Source organism: Esox lucius, chromosome 25, assembly GCF_011004845.1.
Source record: "Esox lucius isolate fEsoLuc1 chromosome 25, fEsoLuc1.pri, whole genome shotgun sequence".
In the NCBI taxonomy this organism is placed as follows: Eukaryota; Metazoa; Chordata; class Actinopteri; order Esociformes; family Esocidae; genus Esox; species Esox lucius.
Genome location: NC_047593.1, coordinates 2,675,257 through 2,698,083, shown reverse-complemented (window position 1 = coordinate 2,698,083; position 22,827 = coordinate 2,675,257). Strand labels below are relative to the sequence as shown.

At 40.7% G+C, this 22,827-nt stretch overlaps 1 protein-coding gene across 2 annotated transcripts in view; it reads left to right on the top strand.

Moving 5' to 3' along the window:
- Positions 1-3,929: 3,929 nt before the first annotated feature.
- Positions 3,930-22,827, top strand: part of fam193a (family with sequence similarity 193 member A) — a 39,585-nt gene continuing 20,687 nt past the window's right edge. For both annotated transcript variants that reach the window (XM_010899191.4, XM_010899190.4), the window contains exons 1-5: positions 3,930-4,327; positions 7,650-7,724; positions 8,545-8,799; positions 19,571-19,755; positions 20,519-20,686. In XM_010899191.4, coding sequence (XP_010897493.1) covers positions 4,100-4,327; positions 7,650-7,724; positions 8,545-8,799; positions 19,571-19,755; positions 20,519-20,686 — 911 coding nt within the window. In that variant the 5' untranslated portion in view covers positions 3,930-4,099. The remainder of the gene's footprint in view (positions 4,328-7,649; positions 7,725-8,544; positions 8,800-19,570; positions 19,756-20,518; positions 20,687-22,827) is intronic.

Sequence of the window (22,827 nt, the reverse complement as noted above, 5' to 3'; positions counted from 1 at the left end):
GACGCTCATTGTATCCCTCTGCCAGTAAATCCAGAATTGAAACCTTTATTTACTTTCCTTTTCAACTCTTGGCATGGTCAAAGGTTTATTGTTTTATAAAAATTACTTTTGAAGTTCTATTAGCACAGTTTTTGCCATCCAGCTTGTCCTTTTGCAAGAGGATAGTGATGACCACAGCAGTGGTTTTCATACTTTTCCTTGTTAAATAAGATTTTGTTCAGGTGACCACCTAACTGAACCTCATTCAGTAGAATTTAACTTCAATTTTCCAGAGCTCTAGATCCCTGGGCACAATTCTGCTGCATGGACTCCTTTCCAGAATTTGGGTTTGACAAACGAATTGATGAGAATCTGCCAAGGGAGATTTTTTTCTAATATTTGGGCTTGTACTCCCTTAACTTGAAATAGCTGATAATATATATTATAAGAAATGTGGCCAATACTTTTGTGATGTTCTCCTTTAGTTTTATCCTTGCTTTTCTGTGTTCCTGATTTAGATTTCATGGTAGCAATGTTTAACCAGATAGCTACTGTAACTAAATAAGTTTATGTTAACTTTAAACAGTTTTTAAATAAAGTTGTGTTGGTGATAGGGTATCACTCAGATTTGCTGTTGGTAGAACAAACTATTTTTTTCTGAAAAAGGTTGAATCACAACATTGTGTAGAAGAAAAACAGCAAAGAGAAAAACATGAATCACTTCATCAATGCGATTCTTCTATTTAATAACTGCGTACATTTCTTGATATTATTGAATACTAACATTGACTAACAATTAAGTAATTATATTTCAGCCTGCCAAATAGACCCCACCCCAGGCCTGGGCCTGGGACAACATTCCCAATTGTCCTCCCTGTTGGCCTCACTGCAAGAGCGAATACACTGCAGAGCACAACCACAGAACACAACCTTTCAATTGTAAATCAGTGAATACAGGCGGTGCCGGATATTTAATAGCACGAGAGCTGGGGCCCCCAACTGCTACAGACCTGCAGCCTTATCAGGTGTGATTGTTTTCATAGACAAGCTTGACACATGCATGTTCCCAGTCATGGCGCAGAAGTGACCAATCTTGTCACTTCCTGTTTCTGCATTCAGCAATAGGTGATTAAGGTTGGGTAGGCTTCTGCAGTTGATGATATAAACCACTTTTTTTCTTGAGGCTATTATCTCAACCCCTATCACCTGTCTAAATTTTTTCATATCTGTCAACAGTTAACATCCCATTTTGAGTCCTACGCATTCTCCCTGAAGTGCAGTCAGGCGGTATTTTGTGTGGTGACTATAAACAATGTCATATCACAGGGCATGCTGTCTATACCCCTAGTTGTATGTATGGGTTTGATTGTTGGACAAACTTATCCCTATATATATGAATACTACTCTGCTTGCTGCTGGTAAATTCCTAATCCACATATATGTCGACAACACTATCCCATATATTATTGGCCTCTGACACTGTAATGACTATCATACAACTGCCATACATAGCATTAATAACCTCCAAACATGTTTTCTTAGACCTCCGTCTACTTCTAAATACCATAAATGTATACTTTTCAATGCAAACCTGTTTGCCCCTTAATCATCATCAACCTGAATAAGTATATAGATGCTATGGAAATACCATATTGTATGACTGGAGTGCTTCACCCATGCCAACAAGTATACTCATAAAAATGCTGACTTAGACTATGGTGATGCAGTTCATAGGCTTGTCTACTAAAATATTACTCAGTATCAATGTTTAAAGGTTTTATTGTATTTACACATTATTTCTGTGATTTTGTTTTTCCACATGCATGACTTTGGTCGTTATTCTCAGTTGATTTACCCGGTACATAACGATGAAATAAATTAAACTGTTTCAAAAAAATTCCAGAACACAGAATTTTTTAATCCAGAGGTGACAGAGTGAAGGATGTTCAGACATTTTTATTAAGCAGACTTTACAAACCATATAGAGATGTACAGGTAAATAAGATGAGTGCATAATTTCTTACATAACCTATACTCCTGAAATCTATGGACTTTGGCTAAAACTGTTTTTGTACAACAATGTGGCTGAGATACGGACGTTTTTATTTGGGAGACAATAACTACTTTATATCAAATATGTGACCTGGATTTGACAGCCTGCATGTTTGCAGTGATCTGGGATTTTTACTGAAGGACTTTTGGTGTATTTTCTTAATAAAATGTCTTTGGTCTGCATATATTGGATGAGCAGAATGTAAGACTTTGTTCTCATGCAGTCAGATACAGTGGTTGGTTTCATCACAGGACCATTGGTTCGCATCAAATGTGGGGCAGTCAGTGGAGGAAGCTAAACTTTTAGCAGCAGCACCAGCATGTTGAAATTGGTTTCGCCATGTGATTTTTAGATCAGACAGTAGGTTGTCACCTGTAGATGTTTTGGTCTTCAAAACAGCAAAGAAGTTGTTCTAAAGTCCTTTGGTTTTGAATCTAACATCCATTCCCAGAGAGAGTAAAAATGGTGGTACTCATGGGAAGATTACAGATGCTCATTAGAGACAAAAAATACAGCTCTGTAAGAAATTAGGAGACCACTGCACCTTTTTCTTTCCTTTCCAAAAGAGTTGAAAAGGAAAGTTTTGAGTGAGGAACAGAAGTGTTTAATCAACAGTGGTCTCTTAATTTTAACCCATCAGTTTCTCACTCAAAACCTTCCTATTCAACTTTTTTGGAAAGGAAAGAAAAAGGTGCAGTGGTCTCTTAATTTATTCCAGATCTGTACAACCACACCTGATAAAGCAGGTGGGAAGAAGCTGAGAGCGCCACAGGCACTCACTGATTTCAGGACCATTCCACTGCAGTTTGAATGGCGTGGAACCCAAAAGGAGTCTTTGTTTAATCCCTCAGCAGCAAGAGGCAGAAAAAATGACGCGAGGGGCCACTAAGTTAAGGAGAGGCGATGAGGGCTCATGTTGGAGCCACCCACAGAGGGGAGGGAATGCTGAGCGGTGGGGGGCACCACATTAGAAGGTGAGGGGTGGGGGGCACCACAAAGGTTGAAGGAATAGGATGGGACTGAAAGAGTCACCGACACAAGAATCGGCCAAAACTAGGACTAGGAGGGCAACCAGGCCACAGTGTGCCCTTGAGCCTACCAATGTGACAGAGAGACAGCCACAGAAACCCTGTCCATCCTGGAGATGAAAATAGCTTGCACTGGTGACTGGTCCAAACCTAACCAAGCCTCCACCCCAACACAAGGCAAGGCAGAACCCACGTGAGCAAGGACAAGGCAGACTACTTACCAACTTAAAAAAATACATTCAGAGCCCAGTCTGTAGACAGTGATGGTCTGCAGAACACAAACTCAGACAACAACACTACCCCGGGTGTTGGTGTATCACAAAATGATAAATCAGCAAGCAAAGCTTGCAGATGAAATTAATTTATTAGCAAATGCTAGCAAAAGCAGTTCTTAGACCACTTAAGTGCATGTGGCAAGCGGGAAATCAGTGAGTGCAGGTGTTCGCTTGGTAATCATAGCACAGGCGGTGGGGTTCCCAGATGCTTCACACCTGCTTGGCCTTATTCTGTGTGGTTGTATGTTTCATCACTAATGAGAATGCATGAAACATCTCCATGTGAGAGGCACTTAAGTGTTCAGCCAAAAGGGAACATGCACTTGTTGCGGAAATTGATCCACTACGCTGCTTACTTTCTGCATCTGAGGAATGTAGCTTTTTTGTTTAGATTTTTATGAACCATATTTTTGTAAATTTCCGAATGGTCGTGAATGGGACATTAATGGGCATTTTTCACAGGTATTTTGCCCACGTTCGAAGATACAGTCAGAAAACCCAACATACAATGCTAATAGAGAGACATCATTTCCCATAATTCCAGAAATAGAGAGAGTGGTACGTACTGTTGCGACGCAAGCTGGAGCACTCTGTCCAGTGGCCATATTGGAATCTGAAGTCTGTTAGCACTGAAGATACTGGGTGGCTGTCATACTGGAAGTCTTTAAAATATATTTTATTTATATCAGAGGGATTTGAGCCAATCATTCCACCTGAGACCCTGCCTATACTGGACGGCAAGTTGTCTCTGACTTTTGTGGAAAATGAGTCCAACTGATGCTAAACGAGGAGCTAAACGCAGGAAGAACAAGCGGGGCGGTGGCAGCAGTAGCTGCAGTAGCACTGTCTGCAGTACCAGTGGCAAGGCCGGGGTTTCAGCCACGGCCCTGAGTCCTCAAACAACGGCAACACCCGCGACTGTCATGGGCTTTTTGACAACAGGGAACTCTGGTAATGGAAACATGGGCTCCATCACAGGCCTGAACGGAGAGGTGAGAATGTACAGCCGACGTGTTAAGCGCTTGAGATTGCGATTACACATCTTCATCGACACACGACAGACATTTGAGGCCTGACATAAGCTACAGTACTGTACTCCATTAGCTAGCTAGCTTGCTCGCTAGCTAACGTCAGTACCCTGTATATGGTACCCTGACGTCAACATCTAACTAACTACTATAACTAACTCACTAACCAACTAATGTCAGTTATCTAACGCATGACCGCATTGTAAACACGTAATTTAAGGAGCTTGTTATGACCAAACTGATCGCCACTGTAATAAATTGGACTGTCTCTTGACTTGACGGTCTCTTGACGCGGTAAATAGCGCTAGAAGGCTAACTAGCAATAAACTACCTGATTTACCATAGCTAGGAGTGCGCAGCAAATTGGCCTTTAATTTCTTGTCTGATATTATATTCTTGTTCTACATTTCAGTAGGAGTATATTGCTTACCAGTCCACTGCGCTGTGTACAAACAGGAAGTCAGACATAATAACTGAGAGTCAACTGTCAGTGCCATCGGATTAGCCTGCTAAGTATAGTGTGTTATAACTCAAACCGCTGATTTAATAGCTACCTAGCTAGGTCACTAGTTAGTTAGATCAGCCACAGTGTATACAGACCGAAGAATCAGGTGTAAAACAACTGCAAGACAATAGCCACAGTCCTGGAATGGAGTAGCTAACATAAACATTACATCATGACATACTTGGCTGTCAAATGGCATATTGAGTGTCATCCGTTTACTCATGTTGTCTTGCCTCGGTTATGCCGTGTCAGTGTTCTCTATATCATAACATTAGCCAGTAAAACAATATCCATAAATCACCAACAACTACTGTAGGCTTATTAAGTGTTTGACGCATCCTCTAACACTAACCTAAAATTGTTAGGCCTAAAGCAAAGGACCTCATATGATGTGACAATAATCCTGTAAAAGTCAGACTAATAAATAACTTGCATATCTAGTCACAGGCTATGCCAATCTAAGGAGGGTTCAATTTGAATAAAATGCAACCCATTGTATGGCATTCACTTATTCAAGGATTGAGTTAAGTTAGCATGGATAGCCTATGTAATATTCCAGACAATTTCCCCATGTATATTCAAAAGGCCTTTGGAGTTTACCAATTTAGCATCTGCTACCTGTCATGGGGAAGTTGAGACTAACATAGGGTCTTGCAGGCTGAAATTTGACTTTTATGAGACATGGTGTGCGTCTCTATTGGTTCTCTCTCCCTTATATGCTTTTGGGGGCTCATAGATCCTGATTCTGACTCACTGCTATGGTCCACTTATCCATAGTGATAAGTGAGAGACTAGTTCAGCTTTTAGTTTTTGAAAGCTCCATGTGAGCTTGGCTTATTAACACCTAATTTCCAGCAATGATGTTTCCTAGGTGAGGATGTTTGATCTGTCATGCTTATATACACAAACTCAACTAAAGGATTTAGGAACACCTGTTCAGTTTCTCATTAATGCAATCATCTAATCAACCGATCACATGGCAGTTGCTTCAATGCATTTAGGGGTGTGGTCCTGGTCAAGACAATCTCCTGAACTCCAAACTGCATGTCAGAATGGGAAAGAAAGGTGATTTAAGCAATTTTGATCGTGGCATCGTTGTTGGTGCCAGACGGGCCGGTCTGAGTATTTCACGATCTGCTCAGTTACTGGGATTTTCACGCACAACCATTTCTAGGGTTTACAAAGAATGGTGTGAAAAGGGAAAAACATCCAGTATGTGGCAGTCCTGTGGGCGAAAATGCCTTGTTGATGCTAGAGGTCAGAGGAGAATGGGCCGAATGATTCAAGCTGATAGAAGAGCAACTTTGACCGAAATAACCACTCGTTACAACCGAGGTATGCAGCAAAGAATTTGTGAAGCCACAACACGCACAACCTTGAGGCGGATGGGCTACCCCAGCAGAAGACCCCACCGGGTACCACTCATCTCCGCTACAAATAGGAAAAAGAGGCAACAATTTGCACAAGCTCACCAAAATAGGACAGTTGAAGACTGGAAGAATGTTGCCTGGCCTGATGAGTCTCGATTTCTGTTGAGACATTCAGATGGTAGTGTCAGAATTTGGCATAAACAGAATGAGAACATGCATCCATCATGCCTTGTTACCACTGTGCAGGCTGGTGGTGGTGGTGTAATGGTGTGGGGGATGTTTTCTTGGCACACTTTAGGCCCCTTAGTGCCAATTGGGCATCGTTTAAATGCCACAGCCTACCTGAGCATTGTTTCTGACCATGTCCATCCCTTTATGACCACCATGTACCCATCCTCTGATGGCTACTTCCAGCAGGATAATTCACCATGTCACAAAGCTTGAATAATTTCAAATTGGTTTCTTGAACATGACAATGAGTTCACTGTACTGAAATGGCCCCCACAGTCACCAGATCTCAACCCAATAGAGTATCTTTGGGATGTGGTGGAACGGGTGCTTTGTGCCCTGGATGTGCATCCCTCAAATCTCCATCAACTGCAAGATGCTATCCTATCAATATGGGCCAACATTTCTAAAGAATGCTTTCAGCACCTTGTTGAATCAATGCCACGTAGAATTAAGGCAGTTCTGAAGGCGAAAGGGGGTCAAACACAGTATTAGTATGGTGTTCCTAATAATCCTTTAGGTGAGTGTGTGTGTGTGTGTGTGTGTGTGTGTGTGTGTGTGTGTATATATATATGTGTGTGTGTGTGTATATATGTGTATATATATATATATATATATAAGTGTGACGTATATATTGTTCAAATTCAAGATGCTATGGGCCTATCATTTCTTCATACTAGCTTTTAGTTGACCTTAACAGGATATTTTGATTACTTCTTGATGGTTCCGAAATGAAATGTGTTTTGTGTCTTTATGTTTTTGCGTAGACAGGCGTAACTCTAAGCTCATCTTTGCGTAGTGCAGGCCTAGACTCAGTCTTTGATTTCTTAACTCCAATTGGTTACTAACTGTACTTGTGTACTAAACAGTGGTTAAGCATTCAAATGGCACGTAAACTCAATGACTGTTTCAATATACTGCTAGGCCAAACATTAAAATGAAACACTATTTCTGCATGTTTCCTTCAACATTTCAACCCACGGTATCAATTTGTGTGTTTTATTTCTATTCCATTGTACAGAATTACAGAATAGAGACAAACCGTTGTGTGTGGCCAGGGAGCCCGCATCCAGGCCATGCACTAACATGCTTCAGATAGCCTTGTAATTGATGGTTAGTATCAGTGCTAATAAAGGGGGCCGCAGGTGGTGTTAGTTCATGTCGGCCCCTTTGTGCCCTGCAGGTCCCTATGAACAGTAGCGTTACACCACAGTTTTCGGAGGGGCCGGTGAATTCTGACTTCTCTGGAGTCCTTCAGGTAATGCATGGCTCTCTGTCTCTGCAGGTACTTTACTTGTTATACTGTAACATGGATACGTTAAAGGCAGACTTTGGGCCAAATAAATGCAATAATGACAGCTTAAAACTGTACAATTTACTGGTATACCTTTTTATTTAATGCACAAAAAAATTTTTTTGCTAGTTGGCAACAGAATTGCCAGTTCTTACCAAGCTATATGCCTGCCATAATCCTGTGTATATGATGTATACTAATACTGAAGGAGTGAATGGGTGGCAGTCTGCAAGCCCCTTCTATGGATAGTGTAGCGTTTTCTGGCGTTTGATGTAATTATCAACGTCATATGAACCACTAAGTCACACCCGTTGTCTGATTTCAAATCGGAAAAGATGAGTTTGACATATTTTTTAATATTATTTTTTTTATTGTTTTTTTTAACGTCCCAACTCAGCCTTTAAGAGCATCATCCTAACAGCTTGTCTGCTGAAAAAGCCCAGGGCTGGCGTTCAGTAAGCACAACGTATGAAATGTTTATACAATGTTTGAGGCCTTATGCACGGTGTGACTAGTATGTCTTCTACCAATCCCGTTAAAAAAAGTTTCAATTTATTTAAGGACTATTATATTCCCTTTTAAGATTGATTTCAGTTCATTTTTATGCTCTAATGGATAGTGACAGTGGAGGTAGATTGTTTTCTGCTGAATGCAGTGGACCACTTTTGCAACAGTACATGTTCACCAGAGACAACGAATTAGACCACTGTACCACCTACTGCCACAGCAGTAGTATGGTAAAGCACTCATCTAACTGACAACCATCCCTGTCTTTAACTACCAGACCCCTTTCACATTTGGCCTGAGCCAGAGAGCACCGTACTCCACCACCGGTGACCGCTGCCTCCTCTGCCGAAGTGAACGTAAACCGGACAGTGCCCTCCCCCCTGAAACGGGGCTCCCCGGGGCAGGGCAAAATGGTACAGCGCAGCTGCCCAAGGCCTCAAGTGCCCTGCAGCTCCCACTGTGGGTGTGCCCAGACTGCCGGCGCACAGTGGAGAAGGAGGACCGCCACGCCGCCCTGGAGCAGTCGCTGGTGGTGAGTAACAGTAGTTTTTGGATTGAGGGACAGGGTGGTACCAAGGTTGCTGCTCCTCTGATAAACTGAATGACAAAGGCTTCTTAGGTGGATATTTGGCATGTCTGTATAGAATTTTGTGAATAGCCAAGCCCTGGAACCGATTTCAGGAAGGTAAAATCTGAGGAAAACTGAAACCTTTGTCTCGTTTGATCAGATCGCTTTCGTCTAGTCAGTGACTATTTTTGGACTCTTAACTCCCCACATACAGACTTTGCCTGCGTTTTCTGATTCACCTTTCTATTTTTAAAACAGTTTTATTTGTATGATTTTTGTACACCTCCAGTGAAGCTGATCAAACGCTAAAGAGCCGCCTTCTTTCCTCTCATGGACCCCTCCACATCCTCACCATAAGCATTCCAAACTCCCAGTGTGACACAGGGGGAAACAAACATATAGGCTATGTGTGTCACAGCATGTAACAAAACGCTGTCATTGTTTAACATTACAGTTTCTGTCTGCTCCTCCGATGACTCACTCATCATTACAGAGGCTTGGTTCCTCCTTTCCTATCAACAGGAGATAACAACGTTAGCCAGATACCAGCACCAGTGTTTAGACTTCTCTCTTGATGTTCCCTGCTTGCTTATAGCTGTTCTGTGCATAGATATAAAATGAAAGCTACAGGAACCTATAACCCTGGCCGTTGATTTGACTGCCTGGTATTGGTATTTTAATATTTCAAACAATGCCAACATGTGGCTAATGGAATTGTTGTAATGTCAGTGAGTCAACAAATTGGAGCACAGATTGTTGGGTACTCTTCTTGCTTTTACTTCCTTCTTTGCTATGGGTACACTCTTAATGGTTGTCAGTCCACCCATTATGTCGTTGTTGAAGATATTAGGGGCATATGTTTTATTTATACTTATTTCTGTGGTTCTGTGCACACTAGCTTGTCTCACTTAAAACACCAAGGCGCAAGACAGTCCATCCAAGCTGAATTGAAACTCGAGCAGGCATGTTGAAAAATCTGTTCTGCCCTTAAGCAAGGCAAGTAACACTACTTGATTGCGTTCTCAAAATGTACTGCGTTATTAGTAGTATCTGAACAAATTAATATTCTCAATGTGTTATTATTACTGAGTAATACCAAAAAAATTGCTTAATTTATACAGATATGCTTGCTTCTTTTTCCCTTGACCAGTGTGCCGGATGAGAGACGTGTAGAGAATCTCTGTTTTGTCTTAGTATTTGTGGAAAATCCCACTTTTTAACGCTAGAACTGCCAGGCATTTAAGACCCCCAGTACGCCAAATGTCAGAGCCAAACGCCATTTGGCGTCATTAGCATATGAATTGAATAAGAATACAAAGAAAGAACATTTCTAAAAACACAGGCTATTTTATTTTCATTTGTTTATTAGGCCCTACAAATGTACAAAATTAAAATTACACACAGCCAATCAATAGGTGACATGAATTGTCTAAAGGCGGCATGAATAAGTTATCGACAAACAGAGAGGAGTGCGTTTCTCCATTACTCCAAATGAATAGGCTATGCGAACGACGTGTTTTTGCAGGTCTCTCTCACAGGTTCTAGTGGGACTATCAAGCTGATTTCAACTACAATGCATAGCTCTAGTCTCCTAGATAACCTACAGTGGGGAGAACAAGTATTTGATACACTGCCAATTTTGCAGGTTTTCTCACTTATAAAGCATGTAGAGGTCTGTAATTTTTATCATAGGTACTCTTCAACTGTGAGTGACGGAATCTAAAACAAAAATCCAGAAAATCTCATTGTATGATTTTTAAGTAATGAATTTGCATTTTATTGCATGACATAAGTATTTGATACATCAGAAAAGCAGAACTTAATATTTGGTACAGAAACCTTTGTTTGCAATTACAGAGGTCATACGTCTCCTATAGCTTTTGACCAGGTTTGCCCACACTGCAGCAGGGATTTTGGCCCACACCTCCTTACAGACCTTCTCCAGATCCTTCAGGTTTTGGGGCTGTCGCTGGGCAATACAGACTTTCAGCTCCCTCCAAATATTTTCTATTGGGTTCAGGTCTGGAGACTAGCTAGGCCACTCCAGGACCTTGACTTGCTTCTTACGGAGCCACTCCTTAGTTGCCATGGCTGTGTGTTTCGGGTCGTTGTCATGCTGGAAGACCCAGCCACGGCCCATCTTCAATGGTGTTCTTGGGGTTGTACTCATCCTTCTTCCTCCAAACACGGCGAGGGGAGTTCAGACCAAAAAGCTCTATTTTTGTCTCAGCAGACCACATGACCTTCTCCCATTCCTCCTCTGGATCATCCAGATGGTCATTGGCAAACTTCAGACGGGCCTGGACATGCGCTGGCTTGAGCAGGGGGACCTTGCGTGAGCTGCAGGATTTTAATCCATGACGGCGTAGTGTGTTACTAATGGTTTTCTTTGAGACTGGTCCCAGCTCTCTTCAGGTCATTGACCAGGTCCTGGTGTGTAGTTCTGGGCTGATCCCTCACCTTCCTCATGATCATTGATGCCCCACGAGGTGAGATCTTGCATGGAGCCCCAGGCCGAAGGAGATTGACCGTCATCTTGAACTTCTTCCATTTTCTAATAATTGCGCCAACAGTTGTTGCCTTCTCACCAAGCTGCTTGCCTATTGCCCTGTAGCCCATCCCAGCCTTATGCAGGTCTACAATTTTATCCCTGATGTCCTTACACAGCTCTCTGGTCTTGGCCATTGTGGAGAGGTTGGAGTCTGTTTGAGTGTTTGGACAGGTGTCTTTTATACAGGTAACGAGTTCAAACAGGTGCAGTTAATACAGGTAATGAGTGGAGAACAGGAGGGCTTCTTAAAGAATAACTAACAGGTCTGTGAGAGCCAGAATTCTTACTGGTTGGTAGGTGATCAAATACTTATGTCATGCAATAAAATGCTAATTAATAATTTAAAAATCATTTTTTGTTTTAGAGTCCGTCTCTCACAGTTGAAGTGTACCTATGATGAAAATTACAGACCTCTACATGCTTTGCAAGTAGGAAAACCTGCAAAATCGGCAGTGTATCAAATATTTGTTCTCCCCACTGTATAAGGTTTTTCCATAGGTGACACACTAAGTGGCGTGTGCTTTTGACGGATTACGTCAGGTAAATAGTCTGAGTTTGTGAGTTTAGAATTCTGTCAACGGAACTATGTAATATACGCCTATTTAGGAAAACTCATGGAAGGAGGAGGGTGTACCTTTCAAAATGGCAGTTTTCATTTACAAACTCAAATGCCAATTGGCGTAGGTATTTGGCGGTTCTAGTGTTAAACAACGCTCACTTTTGGGAGAAGTAGCTGTCTATATACAGAGGTGCATGCACATGTTGCACAGTATAAAAGAGCGCCGCTATAGCAGAGAATGAATTATTATTGATTATTATTAGTGCAGAGTACATATTGTGCTAAATTATTATTCATTATTATAAGCGCAGAACTCCAGCTTATGTCGACATTTGAAAACGTCATCGCTGATATTGAATTTTTTTGTTCTGTAAAACATTCTATCCATTGATTTTTTCTATCCATTGATGAGTTTTATTTTCTTGCTGTAATTAAAGTCTTTTTTTTATTTCTTACCTAACTTATGGTTTAAAAAGAATCTATTGTTCGTACCTTTGTCAAATAGTTTTGGTTATTGTCATATGCATATTTATTATAACATTTTGCACAGTGTCTCCAAACCTTTCGGTAAGAAAATGAATTACATTTATTACTGTCAAATAACCTATGAGGCATTTGGTTTAAAGTCTTGTTTGTAGGGCTGACACGATTGACATTTTAGTTGACGAGTAATTGTCACGCAGATAATTGTGATTAACGATTTAATTGTCTATTGTTTATTTTATGACACTATTCTAGTGTTGGCCTAATAATATTGTAATAATACACATGGTGGATCCGGAGATGGTTCTTCAGATCTGTGTTATTTACGGCATTGGATGCACTGAGGCATAACGTCCCTGAGGTTCTCAATTGGATTCAGGTCTGGGGAATGTGAGGGACAGTCAATGCCTTCGTCATCCAGGAACTGCCTACACACTCTGGCCACATGAGGCCGGGCATTGTCCTGAACCAGGAGGAACCCGGGGTCCACTGCACCAGCATAAGGTCTGAGGATTTCAACCCTGTACCTAACAGTAGTCAGGATACCGTTGGTTAGCACATGGAGGTCTGTGTGACACTCCAAAGATATGCCTCCCAAGATTATTACTGTCCCACCGCCAAACCAGTCATGTTGGATGATGTCACAGGCAGCATAACGTTTACCACTGCGTCTCCAGGCTCTTCCACGTCTGTCACATGCTCAGTGTGAACCCGCTCTCATCTATGAAGAGAACAGGGTGTCAATTCTGGTGTTCTCTGGCGAATACCAATCAAGCTGCATGGATGTTTCGCCCTCATTCTGACAGTTTGGTCAGAAACATGCACAACAATCGTCCGCTGTTGGTCATTTTGTAGGGCTCTGGCAGCGCTCCTCCTGTTCCTCCTTGCACAAAGGAGCAGGTACAGGTCCTACTGCTGAGTTGATGCTCTTCTACGGCCCTGTCCAGCTCTTCTTGTGTAATGGCCCTTTTGGTATCTCCTACATGCTATTGAGACTGTACTTGTTGACACAGCAAACCTTGCGACGGCACGTATGGATCTGCTATCCTGGAGGAGCTGGACTACCTGTGCAACCTGAATGGGCTGCAGGTACTGCCTCATGTTACCAGTAGGGACAAGGTAGCAAAACCAGAGAAGAATCAGTCAGGAAGGAAAAGGAGGGAGCAATTGTCTGTGGCCATCACCTGTAAAACAATTCCCTTTTTGGGGATTGTCTTGCTGTTGCCTCTCCCGTGCACCTGTTGTCACTTTAATTTGCACCAAAACAGGTGACATTGAATCACTTATGCTTACTAACTGGAGAGATTGGTATCCCTGAAGTTTAATTGACTTGGTGTAAAACTGCAATGATTCTGTTCCATAAATTTTTTGAGCGGTGTGTACTGAAATGAAGAGGCTAATTACTATCAGTGAATCACCTGGGCCTATAAATCTGTAGAGCTGTCAAACTCTCTGCTGCACCCCTGGCCTCAAATAATCACGATCAGGCAATTATATAGTAATTGCCACTCCCCCCTACTACTGTCTTTGGTATCTATGATTTAGGGACTAGCATTGGCACCTGTTTTTAGTTGTGACCTATGACCCAATGCTAGTAGCCTAATCTGAGATGTGAAGCACAGGAATCTAATCAAAACATTGAATGAAATTACTGAATTTGTATTTAAGAAACAATAAACAAATGAATTAAATGTTTTACTCAAATATATAGGCTATAGATTATTTTTAGGTTGCGACCAACATGTACTGGTGCCACCAACTGAAAAACTAAGTAGACTGTTAGTCTGGGGCCCTTTAAGCATCTGCATCTGGGGGGGGCATATTTGTATGAAATCACTGTACACTGTGATTCTCTCTGAGTAGGCTAGAAAACTAACTACAGCTACATTCTGCTGAAGTTGTGTGTGCATGTCACACATACCAGTTTTACTACATTCAAGTGTGATTGGTACAGGCAAACATCCAATTGAAATGGTGAGGAGCCAGTGCTCATGAACACTTCAAATTATATCAAGAAGCTTGCAATTCTCCTAACATCTGTGAAAGAGTTTCTTTGCCTTTTATGTTATAATGAATTATGTGCTAAATAACTTGATTATGCTAAAATTCAGTGTTGAATGTTTGGTCAAGATAACATTCACTTGCGTTTTTGATCCAGCTTAAAATTTTCATGAGCACTGACTCCTCTTCATTTCAATTGGATGTTTGCCTGAACCAATGAGTTTCTTTCTGCCCTCGGAACATGTTTGAGTAAGTAAAAATGTTATGTGCAGCATGTCTGCTTCCAATCAATAATAAATGTTTATATGTAGCTCACAGTTGTGCCCCATTTGGCCAGTTTGCGCAAGGCTAAATCTAGCTTAAAGACAATAGGCTTCAGTGTGGGAAATTTACTTTTTTGCCTACCAGCCACAGTATGCTAGATTTCACCAGCCAATTATATTTCTTTACCAGCCAATCTTTTCCTCAATAAAAATTATATGACGGAGAGTTCACTAGCATATTTTGAATTGCTTCAATACTTTCATTGTATTATTAATATAGGCAAATAACTAAAGTGACATGTGAAAACAAGCCTATGAGACCATGGATTTCTCAGATGGTCAAATTGTGCCAGTCCAGTTTGGTTATATTCTACAGTAATTGAAGGCCTACAAGCTGAAATTAATTTTCTTGACTCATCTCTCAGAAACATAGCATGAAAGTCTCACTTTAGTCTTCAGAGTCATCGTCTTCCTCTTCAGACGTCTCCTTCTCATCTTCAAGTTTGGTCGTTCTCTTCCTGGCTCCTCTTTCCGTAAAATCCGGTCTCATGGCTCTGACACTGGCCTGATGCCACCACTGTCTGGCTTACTCAGGATCAAAAGTAATTAGAATGAGAACTGTGAATTTGATAACACTGACCTAGCATTACAAATATGTAACTCGCCTTATCCATTTAACAATATGAGTTATACTGCACTATTTCCTTGTGGCTGCTAAATCTAGTTATCTAGCATCACAAAACACAAATTCAAGTTTGTTATTCATTTTCTTGAACATCCAAACGTAGTCCCGAAAAGGTCTTCCCTTCTTGCCGATGGGATGGATGTTTCTGAAGAGAATTCTCCTTCTGTCCAACTGGGCTGATTGAATAGATCAGATGGCCTTTGTTGCCACAATCCGCTTCTGGGGTCCCGTCTTTGCTAGCTGTGTGGCAGTGTACTTGGAATGGGACTTGGTATGACTAGTGTTCTTTTATTCCTTCTAATTGAAGGTGGTTTGGTCCTCTAACAAACAGGGTTTTAGAATTTTCTGACGACGTTTAAGCACGGCAATAAGAACAGTGCATGGACTGCCCTTCGTGGACAGAAGCTAACCATTCCCTCATTTCCCCCCGGTTGTTGAGGTGCCACTCGAAGTACCTTTTTCTTTTTCTTCTCTTTTCCATCAACCGTGTATACATTCACCTTATCTACTGGTGCTGATCCGACAGCAGACCTTTTAACTCCGGGGATATGTCGCCAAGTTTCAACCATTAACTAAGTGCATCATTGTTACTTAGCAGCAGCATTTTTTCATCAAAAACTGTCCTAGTAATATTTTAAGTAGTAACAAAAAATTCAAGATATATACAGTGGGGCAAAAATGTATTTAGTCAGACACCAATTGTGCAAGTTCACCCACTTAAAAAGATGAGGCCTGTAATTTTCATCATAGGTACACTTCAACTATGAGAGACAAAATTAGTAAAAGAAATCCAGAAATTCACATTTTAGGATTTTTAATGAATTTATTGGTAAATTATGGTGGAAAATAAGTATTTGGTCAATAACAAAAGTTAATCTCAATACTTTGTAATATACCCTTCGTTGGCAATGACAGAGGTCAAACGTTTTCTGTAAGTCTTCACAAGGTTTTCACACACTTTTGCTGGTATTTTGGCCCATTCCTCCATGCAGATCTCCTCTAGAGCAGTGATGTTTTGGGGCTGTCGCTGGGCAACACGGACTTTCAACTCCCTCCAAAGATTTTCTATGGGGTTGAGATCTGGTGACTGGCTAGGCCACTCCAGGACCTTGAAATGCTTCTTACGAAGCCACTCCTTCGTTGCCCGGGCGGTGTGTTTGGGATTAATATGAAGACCCAGCCACGTTTCATCTTCAATGCTCTTGCTGATGGAAGGAGGTTTTCACTCAAAATCTCACAATACATGGCCCCATTCATTCTTTCCTTTACACGGATCAGTCGTCCTGGTCACTTTGCAGAAATACAGCCCCAAAGCATGATGTTTCCACCCCCACGTGTCACAGTAGGAATGGTGTTCTTTGGATGCAACTCAACATTCTCTCTCCTCCAAACACGACAAGTTGAGTTTTTACCAAAAAGTTCTATTTTGGTTTCATCTGACCATATGACATTCTCCCAGTCCTCTTCTGGACCTCAGACGGGCCTGGACATGTATTGGCTTAAGCAGGGGACACGTCTGGCTTTGCGGGATTTGATGGTAGCCTTTGTTACTTTGGTCCCAACTCTCTGCAGGTCATTCACTAGGTCCCCCCCCTGTGGTTCTGGGATTTTTGCTCACCGTTCTTGTGATAATTTTGACCCCATGGGGTGAGATCTTGCGTGGAGCCCCGGATCGAGGGAGATTATCAGTGGTCTTGTATGTCTTCCATTTTCTTATAATTGCTCCCACAGTTGATTTCTTCACACCAAGCTGCTTACCTATTGCATATTCAGTCTTCCCAGCCTGGTGCAGGTCTACAATTTTGTTTCTGGTGTCTTTTGACAGCTCTTTGGTCTTGGCCATAGTGGAGTTTGGAGTGTGACTGTTTGAGGTTGTAGGCAGGTATACTGATAAGTTCAAACAGGTGCCATTAATAGAGGTAACGAGTGGAGGACAAAGGAACCTCTTAAAGAATAAGTTACAGGTCTGTGAGAGCTAGAAATCTTGCTTGTTTGTAGGTGACCAAATACTTATTTTACCGAGGAATCTACCAATAAATTCATTAAATATTTCATTTTCTTTTTTTCTAATTTTGTCTCTCATAGTTGAAGTGTACCTATGATGAAAATTACAGGCCTCATCTTTTTAAGTGGGAGAACTTGCACAATTGGTGACTGACTAAATACTTTTTTTCCCCCCACTGTATGTACAATCCACCCGCCACTGTTGCTTGTATACAAGTTACCCGCCACTCTGAAAAAGTACCCGCTTGTGGCTGGTGCTAATTTACCACCCTGATAGGCTTCTTCTGAGCAATATTCACTTAGGCATTATTTTTGGACAAACAACCCACGATGCATGTTTGTTTTTCTTAACATTTTGCAGAGAACACCAGGTTGTAACACTTATCCAGCAAGAAATGGAATCAATGAGTATCTGGTCAGACAACTTAGATAGCTAACGTTAGCTTACTGTCTTGACCAAAGACAATGGAGAAACCTTTGTAAAATGTATTTCGCTCATAAAAATAAAATATTGAATGGTTTTAATATTCTGTGTTTTATGATTTATGCTAATTTTATCATCAGTGTCTAATAATGTGAATGAATAAAACTTCAACTATTTAACATAATGTAACAGTACATTTGTATTGATGTAATGCAATATTGGACTTTTTAAATTTAAAATTTAAACTTATAGATACAGTGATAGTTAGCTAAATGGAGGGGCTAATAGGTGCTGACATTATGCATGGCTATATTTCACCCCAATAACTCATCGTTTGGAATATCACAATTTGCGTGTGAATAATTCACATTGCAGAATGTAAATGTAGGCTATTACAACGGGATTACAATAAGCATGCTGGGTAGGTGAGTAGAAAGGTAGGCAACTCTATCTCGTTTCACACAAATGTCAGCTCTCGCCATCAAATACAAAATTGACCCTCATTTTACTCTGTGCTTTGTCTTATGCTGGCATTGCTTCCGTATCTTTTTTTTTGAGTGTTCAGTGTTGGCTACATGAACCCAAACAAAGCTTGTCATAGGCCTTCACCTCACGTACTTCAAGGAAGTACACGCCTACAAATTTCCTGGCCTTCTATGTTTTGCTTGCAACCATGGCAGTCTGGATAGTGTCAGTCCTGACACTGCCAGAGACTGTTTTTAATGTTGCAGTGAGGAATACTTTTTCTATCCCCTGCTGATTTTGTATGTTTTCCCACTGATAATAAATTATCAGTCTATTTTAATGGTAGGTTTATTTGAACAGTAAGAGACTGAATAACAAACCAAAAAATCGAGAAAAACCCATGTCAAAAATGTTAGAAATTGATTTGCATTTTAATGAGTACGTATTTGATCCCTCTCAATCTCAAGGTTTCTGTCTCTTTTATATAGGTAACGAGCTGAGATTAAGAAGACACTCTCAAAGGCAGTGCTCCTAATCTCTGCTTGTTACCTGTATAAAAGACACCTGGGAACCAGAAGCAGTCAATCAGATTCTCCACCATGACCAAGACCAAAGAGCTGTCCAAGGATGTCAGGGACAACATTGTAGACCTACATAAGGCTGGAATGGGCTAAATGGGACAAAATCCTTCCTGAGATGTGTGCAAACCTGGTGGCCAACTACAAGAAATATCTGACCTCTGTGATTGCCAACAAGGGTTTTGCCGCCAAGTACTAAGTAGTGTTTTTCAGAGGGGTCGAATACTTAATTCACTCATTTAAAAAGCAAATAAATTCATAACATTTTTGACATGCGTTTTTCTGGATTTTTTTGTTGTTGTTCTGTCTCTCACTGTTCAAATAAACCTATAGACTGATAATTTCTTTGTCAGTGGGCAAATGTACAAAATCCGCAGGGGATAAACATATTTTTTTTTTTATCCAAATCTTGCAGCCCTACACAGAAGTGTTCATATATAAACTAATTAATGGGACTTGCATGTTGCTGTATTCGACATCTTTAGCATTGAACACGAACCACACTTCATGGCAGTAAAGTTTCAAACTGGTTTTGGATTATTCTGTACATTTGCTTGCTTAAATAAATTTAATGACACAGTTATGTTTTCATTTCCTAGTTAGCGGAAATGAATTAGAACCCTGGTCTGTCATTGAATAGTGGCGCCAAGAGAGCTGGCATCTATCCTTATCATACTTATCCTTTGTGTGTATGTGTGTGTATAATTTAATCCTTTCTCCAGAGCCAAGACTTCCTATTGCACATGCCCGTCGGTAATGGAAGCTTGGGCCAGGAGCTGCCCGCCACTGGGGGCAGACTGACGAGTGGTGGCATGCCTCCATCCCTCCCCGTGCTCCCTGCCCAGGACCTCACCACCCCCCTGACCGCTGACACCATGTGCAGCTGTGAGGCCTGCAATGAGAGACGGTATGCCGGATGGGTGCTGTTGTGGTGGTCGCTTGATGGCCAACCTCGAAGCAACTAAAGTGTCTGTCATTTAACGTGTTGAGCTATCCTTGTGCTTCAGCTTTGTGTGTTCTGGAATGTGTATAATTACGCCATGTGTTACTATCCTTTTTTGCATTATCTGATCATTATTAGTCCCATATACATATGGAAATAGATTTCTATCAACATGTTAACTTGTAAATAGCAAGTTACAAATATATACAGTGAATGACAAAATTCATAATGCCACTGTCAAATAGAAATCACTGTAAAGAAATGTACGTATATACTTTCACAAACATGTAAAAATCCAAAAACAAATGAGTTGTTAACAACAAAAAAGGATGATTAGCGAACTTGGTAAAATAAATGTAATTTCATACAAATATTCAGTTTGTTGTGCTGTTGCATCACTATTTAGCAGCGGTGGATCACCGCTCTCATTACAATAAGAGGGAAACAGTGGCACAAACTGCGATAGAGTTCCACGAGACACACCATGGAACACGCACACACGTTGCATCCACAGCTGTCAGAGCCGGATGTTCTTTCAGATCCATTGCACTTTCAGAGTAGGCATTATTATATATATATATTTTTTTTAAAGAAAATAAAACAACAAAAATTATTTCAATTCCGTGTTTGTCTGAAGTTCGTGTTTATATCTGGATTCCGCAATTCCGTCCGCGTTCCCAATGTATGAATTATATAGCCATATTAATTAGACTTTCGTCCCTTCCAGGGAGATCTCTGCCGAGTCGGAGCGGGAGTCTCAGCAGCTGCAGAACCACTGGTCGGAAGTGCGCTACCTAGTGCGGTGCATCTATCGCCAGACAGGCACTACGCTGGCTGACGATCACGACCAGCCGATGGACCGCAACAAGGAAGGCATGAAAGAGCTGGTGGACAGGTAAGCCGGTTTAGGCAGGAACGTTGCAGTAAGATATCATGGCACAATGGTGCTGAAACAATATGTATTCGGATTTTCACTCTTCTTTGTGTGTTGTGATTGGATGTTCCGAACAAATCTCAACATGTTATATTACAGTACTGTTTCTGCAGAGGGATAAACTGCAACAATTTTGAAGTTGTGGAAATAAGTGCTGAAAACAAGATCCCTAATTAAAATAGATTGAGAACAAGTTTGGTAGAACATACTGAAATCTGGTGCAAAATGTATCCAGCAATAGTTTGAAATGATTCCGTCAGGGTTCGTACATAATTGAAATCCTGGAAAATTTTTGAAAAGAACTTTAACATTCAAGCAATGGAAAAGTCAGGGAAATTGCTTATTTTCATGTAGTTCATTAATTAAATCTTTAATTTTGTATCTCATAAAAATGATTTACTTATCTACTGTTAGAAATCAGCCTTTTCGTATAGTGTTTGTAATAATTATCGCATACCCGTTTGTCAAGAGAGAGAGTAATTAAATTATTTATTGCAGCATTAGATAGTCTTGTTCATGAGGTTACGGACCTGGTCTTCCTTATACAGCGTCAATCTCATCTCACTGTAATGTTGGTTACAAGCTGATATATACATTGAAGGGTGTGTCTACCTAGCAAAGATCAGGTTTCCAAGACAGTAACCCCCATGCCAAATGGTCAATGTAAACATTCCTGTGGTTATCATAGTGCAGCCTACAGAGAGAGAAACTAAACAGAGATGTTTCTGTTGTTCTCATTATCTAGACACATTCCCTTCCAATGAAATGTACATACATATTGTAATTGTTAATGCTCAATTCCACACTACCAAGACCTGAATGTGTCACTGCTTGTGCTTGAGCTTATGTTTCGTTATGAATCCCTAGTGTACCTTGCCTCTGATATCTGCTGGAGTGAATAACTAACGTTTGTGTACTTGCTGAACCCCAGTTTGTCTCAGATGATCAACTCTTAAGCTTGTCATATCGACTGCTTGCTAACTTTGACTGCTCAAGCTTGTCATATCAACTGCTTGCCACCTTTCACCTCTCAAGCTTGTCATATCTTTTACCTTACACTTACGTTGTAATGCTGTGCTCTCTGATTGTAGCCAACTAACAGAACATAGCTAGCATGCTAGCTACAACTTGCTAAGAAGCAATGCCGGGAAAATGCTAGATATGTGTTAGTTTGATGTTTCAAATATGGGTGAGGCTGCATTATTAAGCCATATGAGAGGGGAAAAGAACACATCAGTCGTGTGGCAGCTGAGGCGACCATCACCCCATCACATGCATATTAATACCTGTTATGTACATTTTGGGGCGGTTTCCCAGACAGGGGTTAAGCTTATTGTTAGACTAAAATCAGAATCAGAGTTTTATTGCAAAGTAAGTTTCACAACAAGGAATTTGTTCTGGCCTGTTAGTGCTGCAATTTTATACAAAATAAATATAAACAAATGAAAACCATTTCAATGCAGATTTTTCATTGACCGTTATTTTTACTCTCGAACTATGCTTTATACCTGTCTGGAAAACCACCCATAATGTCCTACTGTTAAATATGTGGAGGTACCGTATACATATTTATAATTTTACATATTGATACTGCTATGTGTATATATAGTTGATTTCAAAATATTTCTGAATAGATTATAGATAGAAATACAATAGCAACTACAATGGCAGAATCAATATGTAAAATTATTTCCAGAGCTGTATGTGTCTCTCTCACACACACACACACACACACACACACACACACACACACACACACACAGAGCTCTGGAAATAATTAAGAGACCATCTCTACATGTATGGCATCCATTCCATTCCCTTGTCTGTTAAATTCCAACACACACAACTCATTTTACTTAGGTACTGTTTAGGTGATTACCTGAACCAAATCTAATTTAACGAGGAAAAGTATAAAAACCACTTCTGTGGTCATCACTATCCTCTTGCTAAAGGACAAGCTGGATGGCAAAAAAAAGTGCAAGTAGTACCTCCAAGGTAATTTGAATAAAAAAAATATTCAGCATGACTAAAGAGTTGAAAAGAAAATATTTGAGTGAGGAAAAGAAGGGTTCAATTCTGGCTTTACTGGCAGAGGGATACAG